Source organism: Acartia tonsa, chromosome 4 (genome assembly GCF_053477335.1).
Source record: "Acartia tonsa isolate MP-2025a chromosome 4, ASM5347733v1, whole genome shotgun sequence".
NCBI lineage: Eukaryota > Metazoa > Arthropoda > Copepoda > Calanoida > Acartiidae > Acartia > Acartia tonsa.
Genome location: NC_137263.1, coordinates 2149331 through 2166363, shown reverse-complemented (window position 1 = coordinate 2166363; position 17033 = coordinate 2149331). Strand labels below are relative to the sequence as shown.

General features: G+C 37.0%; 2 protein-coding genes across 7 annotated transcripts; both read left to right on the top strand.

Annotated features, from left to right (window-relative positions):
* Positions 1–350: 350 nt before the first annotated feature.
* On the top strand, positions 351–5022 carry LOC145315658 (longitudinals lacking protein-like). Of its 6 annotated transcripts, none has more exons than XM_080155659.1 (6): positions 351–461; positions 834–930; positions 1221–1283; positions 1428–1523; positions 1836–2041; positions 2373–2862. In XM_080155659.1, exons 1-5 carry the CDS (start codon positions 385–387, stop codon positions 1878–1880), a joined length of 378 nt encoding a protein of 125 aa, XP_080011785.1. In that variant the 5' UTR covers positions 351–384; the 3' UTR covers positions 1881–2041; positions 2373–2862. The 6 variants fall into 6 exon arrangements, with proteins under 6 accessions (XP_080011785.1, XP_080011784.1, XP_080011786.1 ...); XM_080155658.1 differs by having other exon boundaries at positions 1836–2045; XM_080155660.1 differs by having other exon boundaries at positions 1836–2045; positions 2355–2862.
* Positions 5023–6057: 1035 nt separating this feature from the next.
* On the top strand, positions 6058–16738 carry und (methionyl aminopeptidase und). Its single transcript, XM_080159489.1, has 13 exons — positions 6058–6076; positions 6244–6620; positions 7205–7282; positions 8698–8798; positions 9296–9408; positions 10050–10093; positions 10612–10755; positions 11169–11216; positions 11520–11601; positions 12193–12258; positions 12670–12838; positions 13940–14013; positions 16008–16738. Exons 1-13 carry the CDS (start codon positions 6058–6060, stop codon positions 16088–16090), a joined length of 1398 nt encoding a protein of 465 aa, XP_080015615.1. The 3' UTR covers positions 16091–16738.
* The last annotated feature ends 295 nt before the right edge of the window (positions 16739–17033 follow it).

Below are 17033 nucleotides of genomic sequence, written 5' to 3'. Positions count from 1 at the left end.
ATTTGCTGTTTTTAATTATGAAAAAATAAAATTCGAGTTTTTTAATTATATATGTTTATATTCATTAATTTTTAAAATATATTAATTTCAAAAATACAACGACAAACTACCCTTTGATTGCATTGCAAGACCTTTGTCTGGTAGTGCTAAAAATACTGGACAAATTGGTGTACTTTTAGAAAAGTTTGACAATTTTGGCTATTTTTGGCTATTTTTCGACTTCTATCGTTCTTCCCCTAGAGGCTAAGGGCAAAACAACTAATAAGTTTACATAACCAGGCACATTGTAGTAAATGTCTAATAGACTTCTTTAAGACATTTATTTTTAGCGTAATTTGTGTATTAAGTTGAAAATTTTCAGAAATTAAGACACATAAACCAAAAATGGATGATCAGCAACAATTCTGCCTCAGATGGAATGATTTCCAAACTAACATGGTTGCCAGCTTTAAACATCTCAGGTAAGAAATTAATGAAAGGGACAACAGACAAAGTTAAGTTATAGAGCAGATGTTAGGTTCTTTAAATGTAAAAAAGAGAGAGATAATATCGAAACCTTAAAAAATAATGTTTACATTTATTGAGGAAAGACCGACAGACAGACGGACAAAACCATGTACGTGGTTAAATGCGTATAATTCATAGGAATATTCACTGATAATTATAACTGTCTATCTCTAATTGCAGCCGAGAAAATCACATTTCGCCCATAGTATTCTGACTAAAGACTTGACGGACTGACAAAGGGAAATATAATGTAGTTTGTAATTTGTGTTAGGTTGATTTGTCTTAGTTCAAAATTAATTTAAATACTTTAAAATATTTTTTTATAGGGATGAGAAATCTTTTACCGACGTTACCATTGCTTGCGACGGTCAGAGCACGAAGGCGCACAAAATGATCCTGTCCGCATGTTCTCCATACTTCAAGGTAGTTCGTCGTCTAGATGGTCACAATTGTAGAGTGTTGTCACTCGTTTGGTTATTGTCCTGCTGTGACGTGACAGAGACTCAGTTATCCCGAGAATGTATACAAGTGTAAGGACTGCGTTTGTATTGTTCTTTACAGTGAATTTTCTTAAAGGCATATGGGAAGGATCAAAACTAATTATTTTGAGTTTGGGGTACTGAAATTAATGAGTAATCTTTATCCAAGATTACTTTGATAAGTACCTGTACAAATTCTAAAACAATTTCTTTATAACTTCATTTATGTTTCAGAACCTGTTGGAAGAAAACCCCGCCAAGCACCCCATTATCATTCTTAAGGATGTACCATTTCAGGTGAGTCTTAATTAGAAACAACTTAATATATTGTATCAATACTATTGGTTGAAAAGTTTAAGCACTGCAAGTTTGAATCCACCATCAAAATCTTACTGCTTTTCAAAATATGATAGAAACTAATCTTGTTGTAATTGATTTCAGCATTTGACGGCCATCCTTGAGTTTATGTACGCCGGCGAGGTGAATGTTGCCCAGGATCAGCTGCCGCAGTTTCTCAAGACCGCTGAAAAACTCAAGGTGGGTACAAGTTTAATATCGCAGTTTGCCTAACCACTAGCCAACGCAAAAACGCGCCTGTTGCAAAGAATCAATTTGATTTGTTGATGCTTGTTTAAGTATTAAACATTTAAAGGCTCTGTATTTGAAGGCTGATTGAGGTAGCAAAAATAGCCTAAAACCATCCCATGACTTCCTTTTAAATATTGATTCATTTAGCCATCTCGAAGCTTCCTTAAATGAAAGACGTAATCGGTTAGCAAGGTTTCAATTGATAAACAAAAAATCTTTTTATGATTTGATTCCTAATGTTAATATTTTTTTTTATTTCAGGTGAAAGGTTTGGCTGAGGCTCCCCAGACCGTGAAGGCAGAGTAAATGACTCTGCAGCTAGCAGTACAAGACTCAAACCCGTCACCCATACGCCCGTCCTGTCCAGTCCTGAACCATGTTTCGTCCACCCCCCAGCAGACCCCATCCAAAAACTAATGAAACCCCGTGTTGTTTTGTTTAATGTTTACATATTATTGGCATTTATTGTTGGTTGTCATATCTGCATATTTATTTACCGCATAGTTTTATAGAAAACTTTCCGCTCATATTAAGATGAAAAATTATAAGATCAAAACTATTTTTTTAGTGGAAATTTGTCTGTAATTTCAGTATGGCTGAGAACCAGTTCTAATCCAGCGGACATTTATCGGTTTCGAAGCCATACTGGAATATTTATGATAACTTCATGTTGTGAGGGGGGGATTGGGTTAGACTTGGCGTAATATTGCGCCAAGCTAGAAAATATCCCCCCCCCCCCCTCCCTTAATATTTTAAAGATGTAAATGACTAGATAGATAGACAACCATCAATTATAAGCATGTTTCTTTTTTATTGTTTTGTGTTGACTTGATATTTAATTCAATATTGTAAAAGTCTAATTTATTTTATTTAAATATGAACCCTTTTTATAAGCTTTTTAATAAGAAATGTTTTTTAGTAGAAGGCCCTTTTTAAGCCTTTGATAAGATTTTTTTGTGTAATAGGGAAATTGCAATATTTTATAATATTGGGGTCTTTTTGTAATACCACAAAAACACAATTTTGTAAATAAACAATGTCAGAAAATAGAAAAGCCCGTAAGATTTGATATTGTAATGTTTTGTAATTGTATTATTGTATATAAAAAGTATTAAAATCACAAAAAATGTTAAGAATTTATCAGAAGAGGTTTAGACCAAAAACAAAAGATTTGAGAGTTAGTAAATAGTACATATTAAAAAAACATTTGACATTAGATGGAGAAGTCCAATTTTGTAAAAATATTGACAGCAATGAAAAAGCTCCATATCTTGACCTTTCTTTCAGATATATGTAACAAAAAATAACACCTAATTAAAAGTGGAAAAAAGTCAACAAAATGCCAACAAGCAGTGGCGGTGGGCGTCGGCGGTATTCGGATGATTCTCCGCCACGCCGTGACCGCCGTAGATCTCGTTCCCGGTCCTCCGGGAGGCAGCGACGGTCACGCACACGCAGTTCTGAAAGGCGCCGCCAAAGAAAACGGTCACGGAGTAGAGATAGTAGGAGAAGGTAGGTTTGTTAATTTCAAATTAGTAAAATAATATTCTGGGACCTACTGCTAAGCCCTAAGAAATTTTTTTTTCAAATTAGTTACATAAAAGGAAAAAACATAGGAAGGTTGGGTAATGTTTCCTAGGCAATTTTTCTCGAGAGGTTAGATATATCCTCCCACAAAGAAGGTAAAATCTTTTCTATGTAAATAAATGTTATATGTATAAAAAAAATTTGGCAGACAGACAAACATCTTGCAACCTTCATATAAGGATGACTTATTTAACTTTATCTTGCTATAAATCTCTTTTATTTGTCTAGGCGAAGTAGTTCTTCAAGTTCTAGTAGTTCAAGCAGTCGCAGCCGAAGCAGAAGTCGGGATAGACAAAGACAAAACAACCGCCATCGCCGGCGGTCATCACGGTCCCGCTCCTCACACCGGTCATCGCGGCGCCGTTCCAGCTCCAGCCGAAGTCGCTCCCGGTCGCGTGACAAGCATAATAAGAACAATGACCGCAGACGGAGTGATAACGACCGGTCGTCATCTAAGTCAGACAGCTACGGCAGCAGTTTAGGGGGAGGAGGGGGGCAACATCGCAGTCTACCTCCGCCCCCTCCTTCGTTTGCAGGGGTCGGTGGCGTAATACCGCCGCCCCCAATGGGATCAGTACCGCCGCAGATGGGTGCTTCGGTAGTGCCTCCTCCCTTAGGTTTAGTTCCTCCGCCCCCATTTGGCGTAATTCCTCCACCGCCAATGCCTGCACACCTGCCGCCGCCCCCGCCTGGAATGGCGGCGACCGCCGCCAAACCGCCAACCATTCCGCCACCCTCATCCTTTTCTAGTGGCAATAAATTAGGTAACCCCCCGCCTTCTACGGCGGGCAAAAAGCCAGCAGCCGCTAACGCGCTCAAGATGAACCTTGGGAAGGTTAACACGGCAGCCAAGTCAAAGTTGGCGACGGTGTTCAACGCGGACTCTAGCGACGAAGAGGAAGAGATGCCTGAGGAAGCAAGGTATAAAACACTCTTTGTTAACATGCAACACTTAGCCAGACAACTAGTTACAAGTCTCGCCCCCGCTAACATTTGTTATATAAATGTTGGCGGTTGCAAAATTGTTAGTGCACATTTTCGCCGCTACCGCCGCGATGGCGCTAGTAGTAATAGTAGTTTTAATAATTCAAATTTTCATGCTTGTTTGATGAAAGAAATAACCAACTCAAATGTCATTTTGTTAAAAATATTTGTAAAATTGCATATTTTTTGTGTTTCATGGTCAGTTCTCTTATTGCAGAATACGTATGCGCAACGTAGGTCGGGACACCATAACCTCGAGTGGACCCAACTCCTTTGGCAAGACCCGGCAGGGCTTCACAGACACGGGCCGCCTGTTCGAGCGCAAGCTGTGGCAGGCCATGGACCAGGTCTCCAACGACAACATCGATCGGGTCAGCGGCCGGCCCAAAAAGTAACCAGCTTTTTGCGGAGGCCAAAACAGCTGATTATTACAATAATAGAATCAAGTGAAGAATTTGACAACGTGATATTGGAAAACGGTGGCAAATGCAACTACCGCCGCTGTCGGCGGCTTTTATACCCGTTTTCGGCTGTTCATTATTTTTGTTTCAGCCCAAACAGTGAATTGTTAAAACAAAATAAGAAAGATATTTGTAAAAATATTAATTTTAATATATTATGGTTTTGTATCAAAATTGTGATTTTTCATTATTTTATGAAATTATTATTCAATATTATTCAAATTAATTTTCTTTGCATGAATTTTAAAATCAATTCTAAAGTAAAAAACCTATTTCAATTAATTAGTAAAAATAACTTAAAATCAAATCTTCTCTTTAAATATCTAAATATGTCTCTTAAAGAATATAAATATTATTGTCATTTAAACTGTTTACAAAAGAGTGAAAAATATAAAATGTCTAGAATTTTTTGCAGATCTTATTTTTAGTTGATATAAAAAATAAAAATGACTGAAGTAAGTGAAAAAAATGAGTTAGAAAACAAACTTATTGAAGCCACTGAAAATCTAGACATTAAATCAGGAATGTATTTTTTTAATATTTTATCAGGAATTTAAAGGGATAAGACAATGGCCGATTAATTCATGTACATCCACAATGATGTGCACAAAATTACCCCTTTAATAGTTACAATTAGACGAAACGTTTGGACCCAACCGATAAAAATTCAATAAAAGTCTCCAAAGTTGTTAAGCCAACGAATAAGAAAACGTTATTATAAAACTTTGGGGGCTAGTGAAATTAACAGCCAAATGTCCTCTCCCTCCCTGTTTTTCATATTAAGACGTTAATTTTAGCCTACCAATTAAGAATCCGGAATCCCCTAATAAAAAACGGATTCCGGATTCGGATTCCAAAACTGGCCAAAAATTGGGCGGATTCCGGATCCTGATTGCCAACCCTAGTTAAAACTTTGCTGTTATCATGGGCAGAAGGCTTAAATATTTGAATTTTTACACAAAGAACCTGTTGAGCATTGATTACAATGAGTTGCTGCCTGTGCCTAGTACCCTAATAACCTAACCTGACCTAACTTAGAAATTATTAAGTGCAAAACTACCCCATACCCTCCTATAGATTAACGACAACTTTTCCCCCTGTCATAATATCCACAAATATTCTACATCCATTCTCCTTGTATATCACTTGCTTTCGTTCGTTCATGCAATCTCAACTTAAGATTTTCTTGTTTCTTTATCAATTATTTTAATAAACTAATTCAGATGCATCCTTTTTGAAAGCGAAGCTTTTCTATAGATAGGGTTGGTCCGTCCTTAACGTTTAGCTTTTTCGTTTATGCCCTATCGATATCAAACTTTGCACAATGATTCATTAGGTACGATTTGGAAGCCTTGCAACTCCATATTAGATACTCCGTAAGTCCATTTAAAACTTGCTTTTTTATACTTCTTTGTATATATGATGATCCTATCTGTCTGATCATTGAAATAATGATTCCTATGATAAAAGGTACAATTTGGGTTAGACTTACAAATTAATGTTCTGCCTATTAAGTTCTGACACTCTACAAAAGTAAATGTTCGCGTGTTCTTAATCCTCATTTCATAGCTTCGCTTTTATGAATGTCATCCTTGTTTAATTATGAATTGGTATTAAAATAATACATACTTGTACAGAAGACACACAAGCAAAGAAGAAAAAAAAGAACAAGAAAAAGAAGAAGGATGGCGGTGGCGGCGGCGGCGAGAACATTGAAAATGGCGGTGACAACGAAACCGCCGTAACAAACGGTGAACAAAACGGCGAAGTTGCAGCCGCCGCTGTAGAAAACGGCGACAAGGAGCCGTCAACCGCTGAAGGTGGTGAACAAACCGCCGCTGCTAAGAAAAAGAAAAACAAAAAGAAGAAAGATGCCGGCGGAGGAGGTGGGGAAGTTAAGGCCGCCAAGACTCAAACAGACCCGCCGACAGTGCCGATTTGTGAGCTGTTCCCGAACGGTGGGTTTCCTGTTGGGCAGATTATGGAACATCCTATTGTTAATGATGATTTAAAGGTTAGTTGTCTCGGTGCTTTCCCGTAAAGTACCCCCTCCACCTTATTATTTTTGTAGTAAATTGAAAGTAAGGGCGTCGAGTGGAGTTTTTTTCTTATGTCTAACCCCCTGCGGAAAGCGTTAACCTTACGGGTCCCTAAGTTTTACCTGATATAACCAAACCTTACCTCAACTATTTTTCTAGGTATCATATATACCTTTTCATGTTTATCCAGGGGTGTATATTCTGCACAAGATTTATTTTTTTTCCCCTGCTACAAAATTTTTTATTTTTTTCCCCCCTAGATTTTTCTTAAAAAGTAGGGGGGGAAATAGAAAAATATTTAAAGAACTCTATATTTTATTTATTTTATCCCTCCTACCACACATTTTCTTAGTTTTTTTTAACCAAGGAGGGGGGCGAAATGGAAAAAATGTTTTCAGTTTTCTTAATTTTTACATTTTTTTCCCCTCCAACCACTTATTTTTTATTTCCCCCCCCCCCCCCCCTGAGCCGGGGATCTCATGCAGAATATACACCCCTGTGTTTATCTTAATTTGTGCTTCACTTTTACTTATGTTTTCATCCTTGTTATTTTTTTCAGGCAAAAGCGAGATACGGCAGTGAAGAGGCCAGAGCTATAGATAGATTACAGATAGATATGTATGATGAAGTTAGACAGGTATAATAGATAAATAGACAGAGCTATAGATAGATTACAGATAGATATGTATGATGAAGTTAGACAGGTATAATAGATAAATAGATAGACAGAGGTATGGATAGATTACAGATAGATATGTATGATGAAGTTAGACAGGTATAATAGATAGATAGATAGACAGAGCTATGGATAGATTACAGATAGATATGTATGATGAAGTTAGACAGGTATAATAGATAGATAGACAGAGCTATAGATAGATTACAGATAGATATGGATGATGAAGTTAGACAGGTATAATAGATAGATAGATAGATAGATACATAGACAGAGGTATTATGTATAGATAGATTACAGATAGATAGATAGATGATAGATATATAGATATAATATAGACAAAGCTATAGATAGATTAAAGATAGTGAGATAGATATATAAAATAGAATTAAATCACCCAACTGCCCCATGGTTGTGTAAGAAGAGGGATTTTTGAGTAAGTTCGTTTACTTTTGTCAAAAGTCAAGTACATAATATCAATACTACCCTTGTTCCATGACCACCTGAGGAGAGCGTCATTTATTATGGTGATTTAATTTGGGACACCTGCCATACCCTGCGAGGATGAGGTAATACTGAAGAGCTCTCATTAGATAGCAAGTCAAGTCGTAATGTGCTTAAACTTGGAGCTTTCGCTGGCTCCAGTGGCTTTACTTAAGTGTCTCAACCTACTTTAACTACAGTCTTAATCCTTAGAAACTATAGCTAATCAATCAATATATCGGTAGGCTGCAGAGGCACACAGACAAACTCGACAATACATACAGAGATGTGTGACACCTGTAATATAAAAGCTATAACTCTGTTTATTGCTAGGCTGCCGAAGCACACAGACAAATATATATAGATGTGTGTGACACCTGTCATATGAAAGCTATAACTCTGTATATTGCTAGGCTGCCAAGGCACACAGACAAATATATATAGATGTGTGTGACACCTGTCATATAAAAGATATAACTCTGTATATTGCTAGGCTGCCGAGGCACACAGACAAATATATATAGAAGTGTGTGACACCTGTCATATGAAAGCTATAACTCTGTATATTGCTAGGCTGCTAAGACATACAGACAAATATATATAGATGTGTGTGACACCTGTCATATAAAAGATATAACTCTGTATATTGCTAGGCTGCTGAGGCACACAGACAAATATATTTAGATGTGTGTGACACCTGTCATATAAAAGATATAACTCTGTATATTGCTAGGCTGCTGAGGCACACAGACAAATATATTTAGATGTGTGTGACACCTGTCATATGAAAGTTATAACTCTGTATATTGCAAGGCTGACAAGACATACAGACAAATATATATAGATATGTGTGACACCTGTCATATGAAAGCTATAACTCTGTATATTGCTAGGCTGCAGAGGCACACAGACAAACACGACAATACATACAGAGATGGGTGAAGCCAGGCATGAAGATGATTGATATTTGTGAAGAGCTTGAAAACACTGCCAGGTAATTCATGTGTTAGAATAGTTCTGTCTATTTAAAACCTATTATGGTGAAGAGTTTGAAAGCGTATTGACTCCATAATATTCATACCAGAAATATCGTACCTTCATTCATAACTTGTTGAATGTTGATTTTTAACCTAATGGATATATAATAGGGTATACGACATACGTGGATATATTGACGGCAAAATATGTCGTCAATTTAGCTTGCTTATATTGGTCAGTTCGTTCATCCAGTAGCATGGGAGGGTAAAGTGGGTGGTTCGGAGGTATCATTATTTTAGCCAGCTGCAATTATTAATTTATTAGAGTTCATAAAAATCTGGTGCAACATTCAAGTAATAATATATCCATTAGGTAGTATTTTAAGTAATCTTAAGAAAAAAATATCATTTTGTCCAGATTTACAAGTAATGTTGTATATTGAATGCATTTATGGATGTTATCATCCTTATCCTTATGTAAAAATGTATTTTAAAATCAAATTCAAATTTTTAGACGGTTGATAAAAGAGAATGGTTTAGAGGCTGGACTGGCGTTTCCTACAGGTTGCTCCAGAAATCATGTGGCCGCTCATTACACGCCTAATGCTGGTGATGAAACTGTCCTAGGTAAGTTAAACAAACAAGCAGGGATCTAAAGGGATAAGACAATTCTCGTAAAATTTATGTACAGCTCTAATGATGGTACACAAAATTACCCCTTTTGTATATCATACTTAGTGGTTGAAACGTTTGGATACTCAATCTAATGAACCAACCAATCAAAATTCAATAAAAGTCACAAAAGTTGGTAGGCCAACAAATAAGAATGTTTTTAGAAAACTTTGGGGACTATTGTAAATTTGCCATGCCTTTACCTGCCCTTTATTTTCAATTTATTTCTAAATTAAGTGGGGGGAGGGAGGGGGGAGGAAACTGCCAAATGTACAACAAGGTAACATTACGATTTTTCCAGGGAGGAAGGGGACAATGTTCATTGCTTTAGTCCCCAAAGTTTTAATATAACGTTTTCTTATTCGTTGGCTCAGCAACTTTAGGGACTTTGATTAAGTCTTGATTCGTTGGTTCATTTTGTTAAGTGTCCAAACGTTTCAACCATTAATTGTAATCCACAGAAGGGGTAATTTTGGATGTACATCAATTTATCGGCCTTTGTATTATCCCTTATGATATGCCTTTTCTAATTTATATATATCATGAATTATAATAAAAAGCTATAGAATTAAATGAAAAGAAAATATTTTGTTTAGAATACGATGATGTGGTCAAAATGGACTTTGGAACGCATATTAAGGTATTAATAAATACAGATATATTTCAACATAAGCATAAAAAATAATAACACATATTCACATAATTTTAAACATGGTTTGGTACTTTCATAACCTGGGTTGGCTGTTGCAAAACCTGAATAAAATTATTACTTATCAACTAAAATAACAGTACAATACTTTTATTAATTTTTTTAAATCGTATTTTAATTAGGGGTGAATATTTGGATGGGGGGGGGGGGGGTTAAACATACACCCCTGATTTTAATCAAGTAAACTTTATGTTTATATATGTTACAACTACTCTCATTGATCTACCCCTTTGTTGCAATGGATATAGAATACATACGTGGAAATCATTACAGAAGAAAAATTTTGGTTTGGTTGCTATCATAGACATAATTTATTAGTCAGTTCGTTCTTCATCCAGTAGAAGGGGAGAGATGGATTTTTTTAGTCAGCTGCAAGCATCACTTTATTAAAGTACATGAAAAAATCATTCTGCGTCCAGCTCCAAGTAATAACAAATCCACTGTTGCAGGGTCGTATAATCGACTGCGCGTGGACGATGACGTTCAACGAGAAGTTTGACCCGTTGAAGAAGGCGGTGCAGGAGGCGACGGAGGCGGGCATCAAGAATGCCGGCATCGACGTCAGCCTCTGTGATATTGGTGCAGCCATTCAGGTGCAGTAGCAGTTTTATGTGTATTATAGTCTGTTGTTGTTTTCACGTTTCGCGCAAACATATCATTATTTTAAAACAGAGTGAAACTAGCCTTAGACATATTTTCTTGCGTATGCAACATTTAAGCTATTCCAGGGATCTTAAAAAGAATTGTGTATAAACAAGTTTTAGGGGTTTGTACATTACAATGTACATGTACAAAAGTAAGTCCTCAATCCTTTCCTCAGCGGATTTTCTACCCACAACCCCCCCCCCCCCCCCCATACATCCCAATCAATAATTAAATTACCTTGTATGTAAGTCTATTCTAAATTAACTTTATTTATACACAGGTTAATACCTACCTACTTTTCATATGCCTCAACAACATTCAAAACTTCCCTGTTAAAAAACTCTGACTATTTGTTTTTCAGGAGGTTATGGAGTCCCATGAAATTGAACTGGATGGAAAAACTTATCAGGTCAATACTTAACTTTAATTATGTATTTCATTATCACATTGATTGGTTCAAGTCAAGATTTAATGGTTTACAAGAAAAATAATCTGAAGGAAACAGGCGTAAAATAAGCCTTTTTCGCTCATTTATGTGCACTGAGAGATAACTTTACACTTCTGAGAAATAGCTATACAGATTATTTTTAGGCCTTTTTCTTGTCGTTTTATATTGAAATATTAATACCATCTAAAACTAGAACGATTATTTATTTTTATTTATGAGATAAATTCATAAGAACATCTTTTAATGGCAGATTTCTTAATTTAGGTTAAATCCATCCGGAATTTGAACGGTCACTCTATTTCTCCATATCAGATTCATTCAGGCAAAACTGTTCCAATTATTAAAGGTAAATATATTTTAATACAAAGCTTTTCTACATTTAGGGTAAGTCCGCATTACGTATATCGTTAATTTAGACATGTTAGAATTGTTCTATCTTTTTCAAACCTGACATGAAATGTCCGATTCACTTTTGAAGGCGAGTAGGTTTTTTTACTATTTAATTTGATTATGTTTTCCAGTATGTCTTTGAAACCGATTAATATCCGTTGGATTAGAACCATTTCTCAGCCATACTGAAAAAATACGGCGCTCGGCCCCCTTGCCTGCGGAGAACGCCGAAGCATATATTCAGGGTTGGTCTGCCTTCCGTAATTCTGTAATGAAGACATTGGTGTTAGAATTCTTTTTCAAACCTGACAAGAAAATTCCTATTAAATTTTAAAAGCATTAGGGATTTTTTTACACATTTGATAATATTTTACTATGTGATATTAAAACCATTCTCTTCATTTTATCAATATTGATTCCTAGGACGTTTAGGCATATTGTTATAATCTTTACAATTAAGTCTTACACCCGAAATCATCATGATAAATTAATAATGTTTGATTAGCGATCCCCAGCGGACTAAAGCTAAACTAATATTTGTTGTTAGGTGGTGAAACTGTTCGTATGGAGGAGAACGAGTTCTATGCTATCGAAACTTTTGGATCTACAGGAATTATTTTCAAACAATACTTGTATCAGAGATATATTAATGTACATCCCCGTTGATTATCCCTTCTGTAGACCAAATTATTGGTTTAAAAGTTTGGACACTGATAAGTTGTACCAATTAATCAAGCCAACAAATAAGAGATCGTTTTATAAAACTTTGGGGACTAGTATAATTTATAATGTTCCCTCTCTCCCTTTGTTTTACCCAGGGATCTAAAGGGATAAGACAATGGACGATAAATTTATGTACATCCCCAATAATGATACACAAAATTACCTCTTCTGTTGATTACAATTAGTGATTGAAACGATTATACACTCAACTTTATAATCCAATCAATCAAAGTCAATATTAGTTCTCGAAGTTTTTAACCTGGTTTTACAATTGTTTGAAAGTTTTGAATGTTGCCAGGAAAGGGCTTTGTACACGAGGACATGGAGTGTAGCCACTACATGAAGAATTTCGATGCAGGCCACATTCCGTTACGTTTGCAAAAGTCTAAACAGCTGTTGAACGTAATCAACAAGAACTTCGGCACTCTGGCTTTCTGTAGGCGCTGGCTGGATAGGATAGGCGAATCCAGGTACGAAACTTTCCAGTATGGCTTCGAAACCGATTAATTTCTACTTGATTAGAAACGGTTCTCAGTCATCACAGAAAAATCATGTATAGCATCGTATTAAAGACTTACAATTATTAAGACAAAAACTATAAGATAACGAAATTTGTTAGATCCGAGGGGCCATAGGCTGTCTTTAATACGATGCGATAATTTAATTGACGATTAGTTGTATCTACGTGTTCAAATATATTGATGTAACCGTATATTCTTTTAAACCATAGACATTGTATGCTGCCAAATGGCAAAACTTTTTTACGCACATCTTTTTAATTGACACAAAATGGCCTACAATGAATTTTAAATAGTGCAGATCAATTCCGCAGCGCTCATAAATGCGATTTTTTTTCACGTGTTTTCTCTAGCAGGTTGCTTTCTGTACACTGTTTGATCTTGGCTATTTCAGATTAGTTGTAGATTTTCCTAAGGGGGGGGGGGGGCGGTTAATGCAACCATCTCGTAATCAATGATTAAATAGCACTTAGAATTCGAATTTCGTCCTGAAATTTTGCATGAACAATCCTTAGTAGTTCTATTTTCCCTAAATCAAACAAAAAGTTGGAAAAGTAACGGCTAACATTTGGTGGCTCAGCCGTTTTGCCATTTCTTGGCTATCTTAAGAGCAAATTAGTCACGAAACCTCTCTCCACATAATAGTTTTTGTCGCTCAAAAACCTTATCAAACGGTTCTAGCCGGTAGCTGTTGGTACTAGAAATTTAAAAAATGCTTATTGCTATCATTTAACATTAATTAAACCCAAAATGTGTTTTAAAAAGTTTATTCCTACGTAATTAATGATGAATTTGCCCTGAAAATAGGTAAGAAACGGCTAAACAGCCGCCAGACGTTACTTTTCCAACTTTTTGTTCGATTTTGGGAAAATAGACCTACCAAGGATTACTCATGAAAAATTTCAGATCGAAATTCGAATTTAAGTGCTATTTAATCATTGATTACGAGATTGTTGCATTTACCCCCCCCCCCCTTTTTTTTGTTATAACTATGCTCATAAGAAAGTCTTCACAAAAAAAGTTTTTTGTTTAAATGATTTTTATATTGTTCAGATACTTGATGGCATTGAAGGACCTTGGTGAGAAGGGAATAGTTGATCCTTACCCTCCTCTTGTTGATATTAAAGGTAACCCAAAGACCATAACCTCTAGGGGGGGGGGGGATGGTTGATCCTTATCCTCCTCTTGATGATATTAAAGGTAACTCAAAGACCAGGACCTCTAGGGGGGGGGGGGGGGGAATAGTTGATCCTTACCCTCCTCTTGTGGATATTAAAGGTAACCCAAAGACCATAACCTCTAGGGGGGGGGGGGGGGGATGGTTGATCCTTATCCTCCTCTTGATGATATTAAAGGTAACTCAAAGACCAGGACCTCTAGGGGGGGGGGGGGGAATAGTTGATCCTTATCCTCCTCTTGTTGATATTAAAGGTAAGCCAAAGACCATGACCTCTAGGGGGGGGGGGGGGAATTGTTGATCCTTACCCTCCTTTTGTTGATATTAAAGGTAAGCCAAGGACCATGACCTCTAGGGGGGGGGGGGGAATAGTTGATCCTTATCCTCCTCTTGTGGATATTAAAGGTAACCCAAAGACCATAACCTCTAGGGGGGGGGGGGATGGTTGATCCTTATCCTCCTCTTGATGATATTAAAGGTAACTCAAAGACCAGGACCTCTAGGGGGGGGGGGGGGGAATAGTTGATCCTTACCCTCCTCTTGTGGATATTAAAGGTAACCCAAAGACCATAACCTCTAGGGGGGGGGGGGGATGGTTGATCCTTATCCTCCTCTTGATGATATTAAAGGTAACTCAAAGACCAGGACCTCTAGGGGGGGGGGGGGGGAATAGTTGATCCTTATCCTCCTCTTGTTGATATTAAAGGTAAGCCAAAGACCAGGACCTCTAGGGGGGGGGGGGGGAATGGTTGATCCTTATCCTCCTCTTGTTGATATTAAAGGTAAGCCAAGGACCATAACCTCTAGGGGGGAGGGGGGGAATGGTTGATCCTTATCCTCCTCTTGTTGATATTAAAGGTAAGCCAAGGACCATAACCTCTAGGGGGGGGGGGGGGGGGGGAATGGTTGATCCTTATCCTCCTCTTGTTGATATTAAAGGTAAGCCAAGGACCATAACCTCTAGGGGGGGGGGGGGAATGGTTGATCCTTATCCTCCTCTTGTTGATATTAAAGGTAAGCCAAGGACCATAACCTCTAGGGGGGGGGGGGGGGAATGGTTGATCCTTATCCTCCTCTTGTTGATATTAAAGGTAAGCCAAGGACCATAACCTCTAGGGGGGGGGGGGGGGGAATGGTTGATCCTTATCCTCCTCTTGTTGATATTAAAGGTAAGCCAAGGACCATAACCTCTAGGGGGGGGGGGGGGAATGGTTGATCCTTATCCTCCTCTTGTTGATATTAAAGGTAAGCCAAGGACCATAACCTCTAGGGGGGGGGGGGGGGAATGGTTGATCCTTATCCTCCTCTTGTTGATATTAAAGGTAAGCCAAAGACCATGACCTCTAGGGGGGGGGGGGGAATTGTTGATCCTTACCCTCCTTTTGTTGATATTAAAGGTTACCCAAAGACCATGACCTCTAGGGGGGGAGGGGGGGGAATAGTTGATCCATACCCTCCTCTTGTGGATATTAAAGGTAAGCCAAGGACTAGGGGGCTTTGTGCCGCTTTGGGTTCTAGACCTCTCCACGCACCTTGAAACATAATCCGCGTCTTATAATTGCGGTGTTAATCGCCCGAAAGACAACAAACCCTTTGATTGTACAACCTTTGTCTGAAATCCTAACCGTGTATGGTAATGAGTTGCACCCGTTAATGAGCCAAGGCATTTCCCTTTCTCTTACTATTAATGTCACGCGCCTGACAGAGCAGCAGTTGGTACAAGGTCCATGCACAGAGATATGCCCATTGAAACATTAATTTTCAACAATTACACACCTGTGGTGGGGAGCCTTGTTTTTCTTCTCAATATTATTTTGCCCACCCTCTTCCTGCCTTTTAGCCTCTTACTAAATTTGTAGGGCTCTTATAAATTATTAAAAATGCTTTTATAGTTTTACTTAGGTAGCTTTTTATTCAAAATTTAAAAAAAATATAAATTTTCAGGTTGCTACACTGCCCAGTTCGAGCACACAATTCTGTTAAGACCAACATGCAAAGAGGTTATCTCTAGAGGAGATGATTACTAATGGAAACATACAAAGAGATCATCTTTGATGTAAAAAGAGATCTTAGCATGCATAAAAACCATCACAAACATGCAAAGAGATCATCTCCAACATACAAAGATATCTTAGCGTGCATAAAAGTTCTTTCTTAAACATACAAAGAAATCATCTAAAACATACAAAGAGATCTTAGCATGCATAGAAACCATCTAAAATATTCAAAAAGATCATCTCCAGCATGCAAAAAAAATATCTGAAACATCCAAAGAGAATATCTAAAACATACAAAGAGATCATTTCCAGCATGCAAAGAGATTATCTCTAACATACAAAGAGTTCATTTAAATGGAGACTACTATACTAATGTTATCAACAACAAAGATTAAATACTATTTATAATCTTGAAAAAAAACTATGGTTTTCTGTTATTTGAAATATGGATAATTAGCTTATTGTTTTATTTGAGCTACAAATGTTTTAATAACTAAAAATTTGTAGGTTTTTTTAATATTTGGTAAAGTTGGCAGAATTCTTTATTTTGAAGGTAAGAAAAACACCAAAAACCTAATATAAATAAAGCATCACAAAAGTGTTTTTTTTTTCATGATAGTCTTTAAAGTTTTTGGTTGTCTACTATCAAAATAATGGGTTCTACCAAAGTGTTAAAATGTACCCATGAATTTAACAAAACAAAAAATAAAATTATACGATCTCTTCTACGAAGGGTTAAATAAACAAATAGGGATTTTTTTTATGTTTCACAAATTCTCTAATTTTTCTATAGTTGGTGCTTTTTTGTGTCCTACTGAACAGGGAGGGAGGGGATATTGGGCTGTTAAGGGGGGGGGGGGGGAGTTTTGACACATTTGCGTAAACAGTGAGTATAGGCTTTATCTTTGGACTGAGAGGATAGGTTATTAGGGATAAAATCATTCTTATATGATGAATTTTCCCAAGTTTAAAG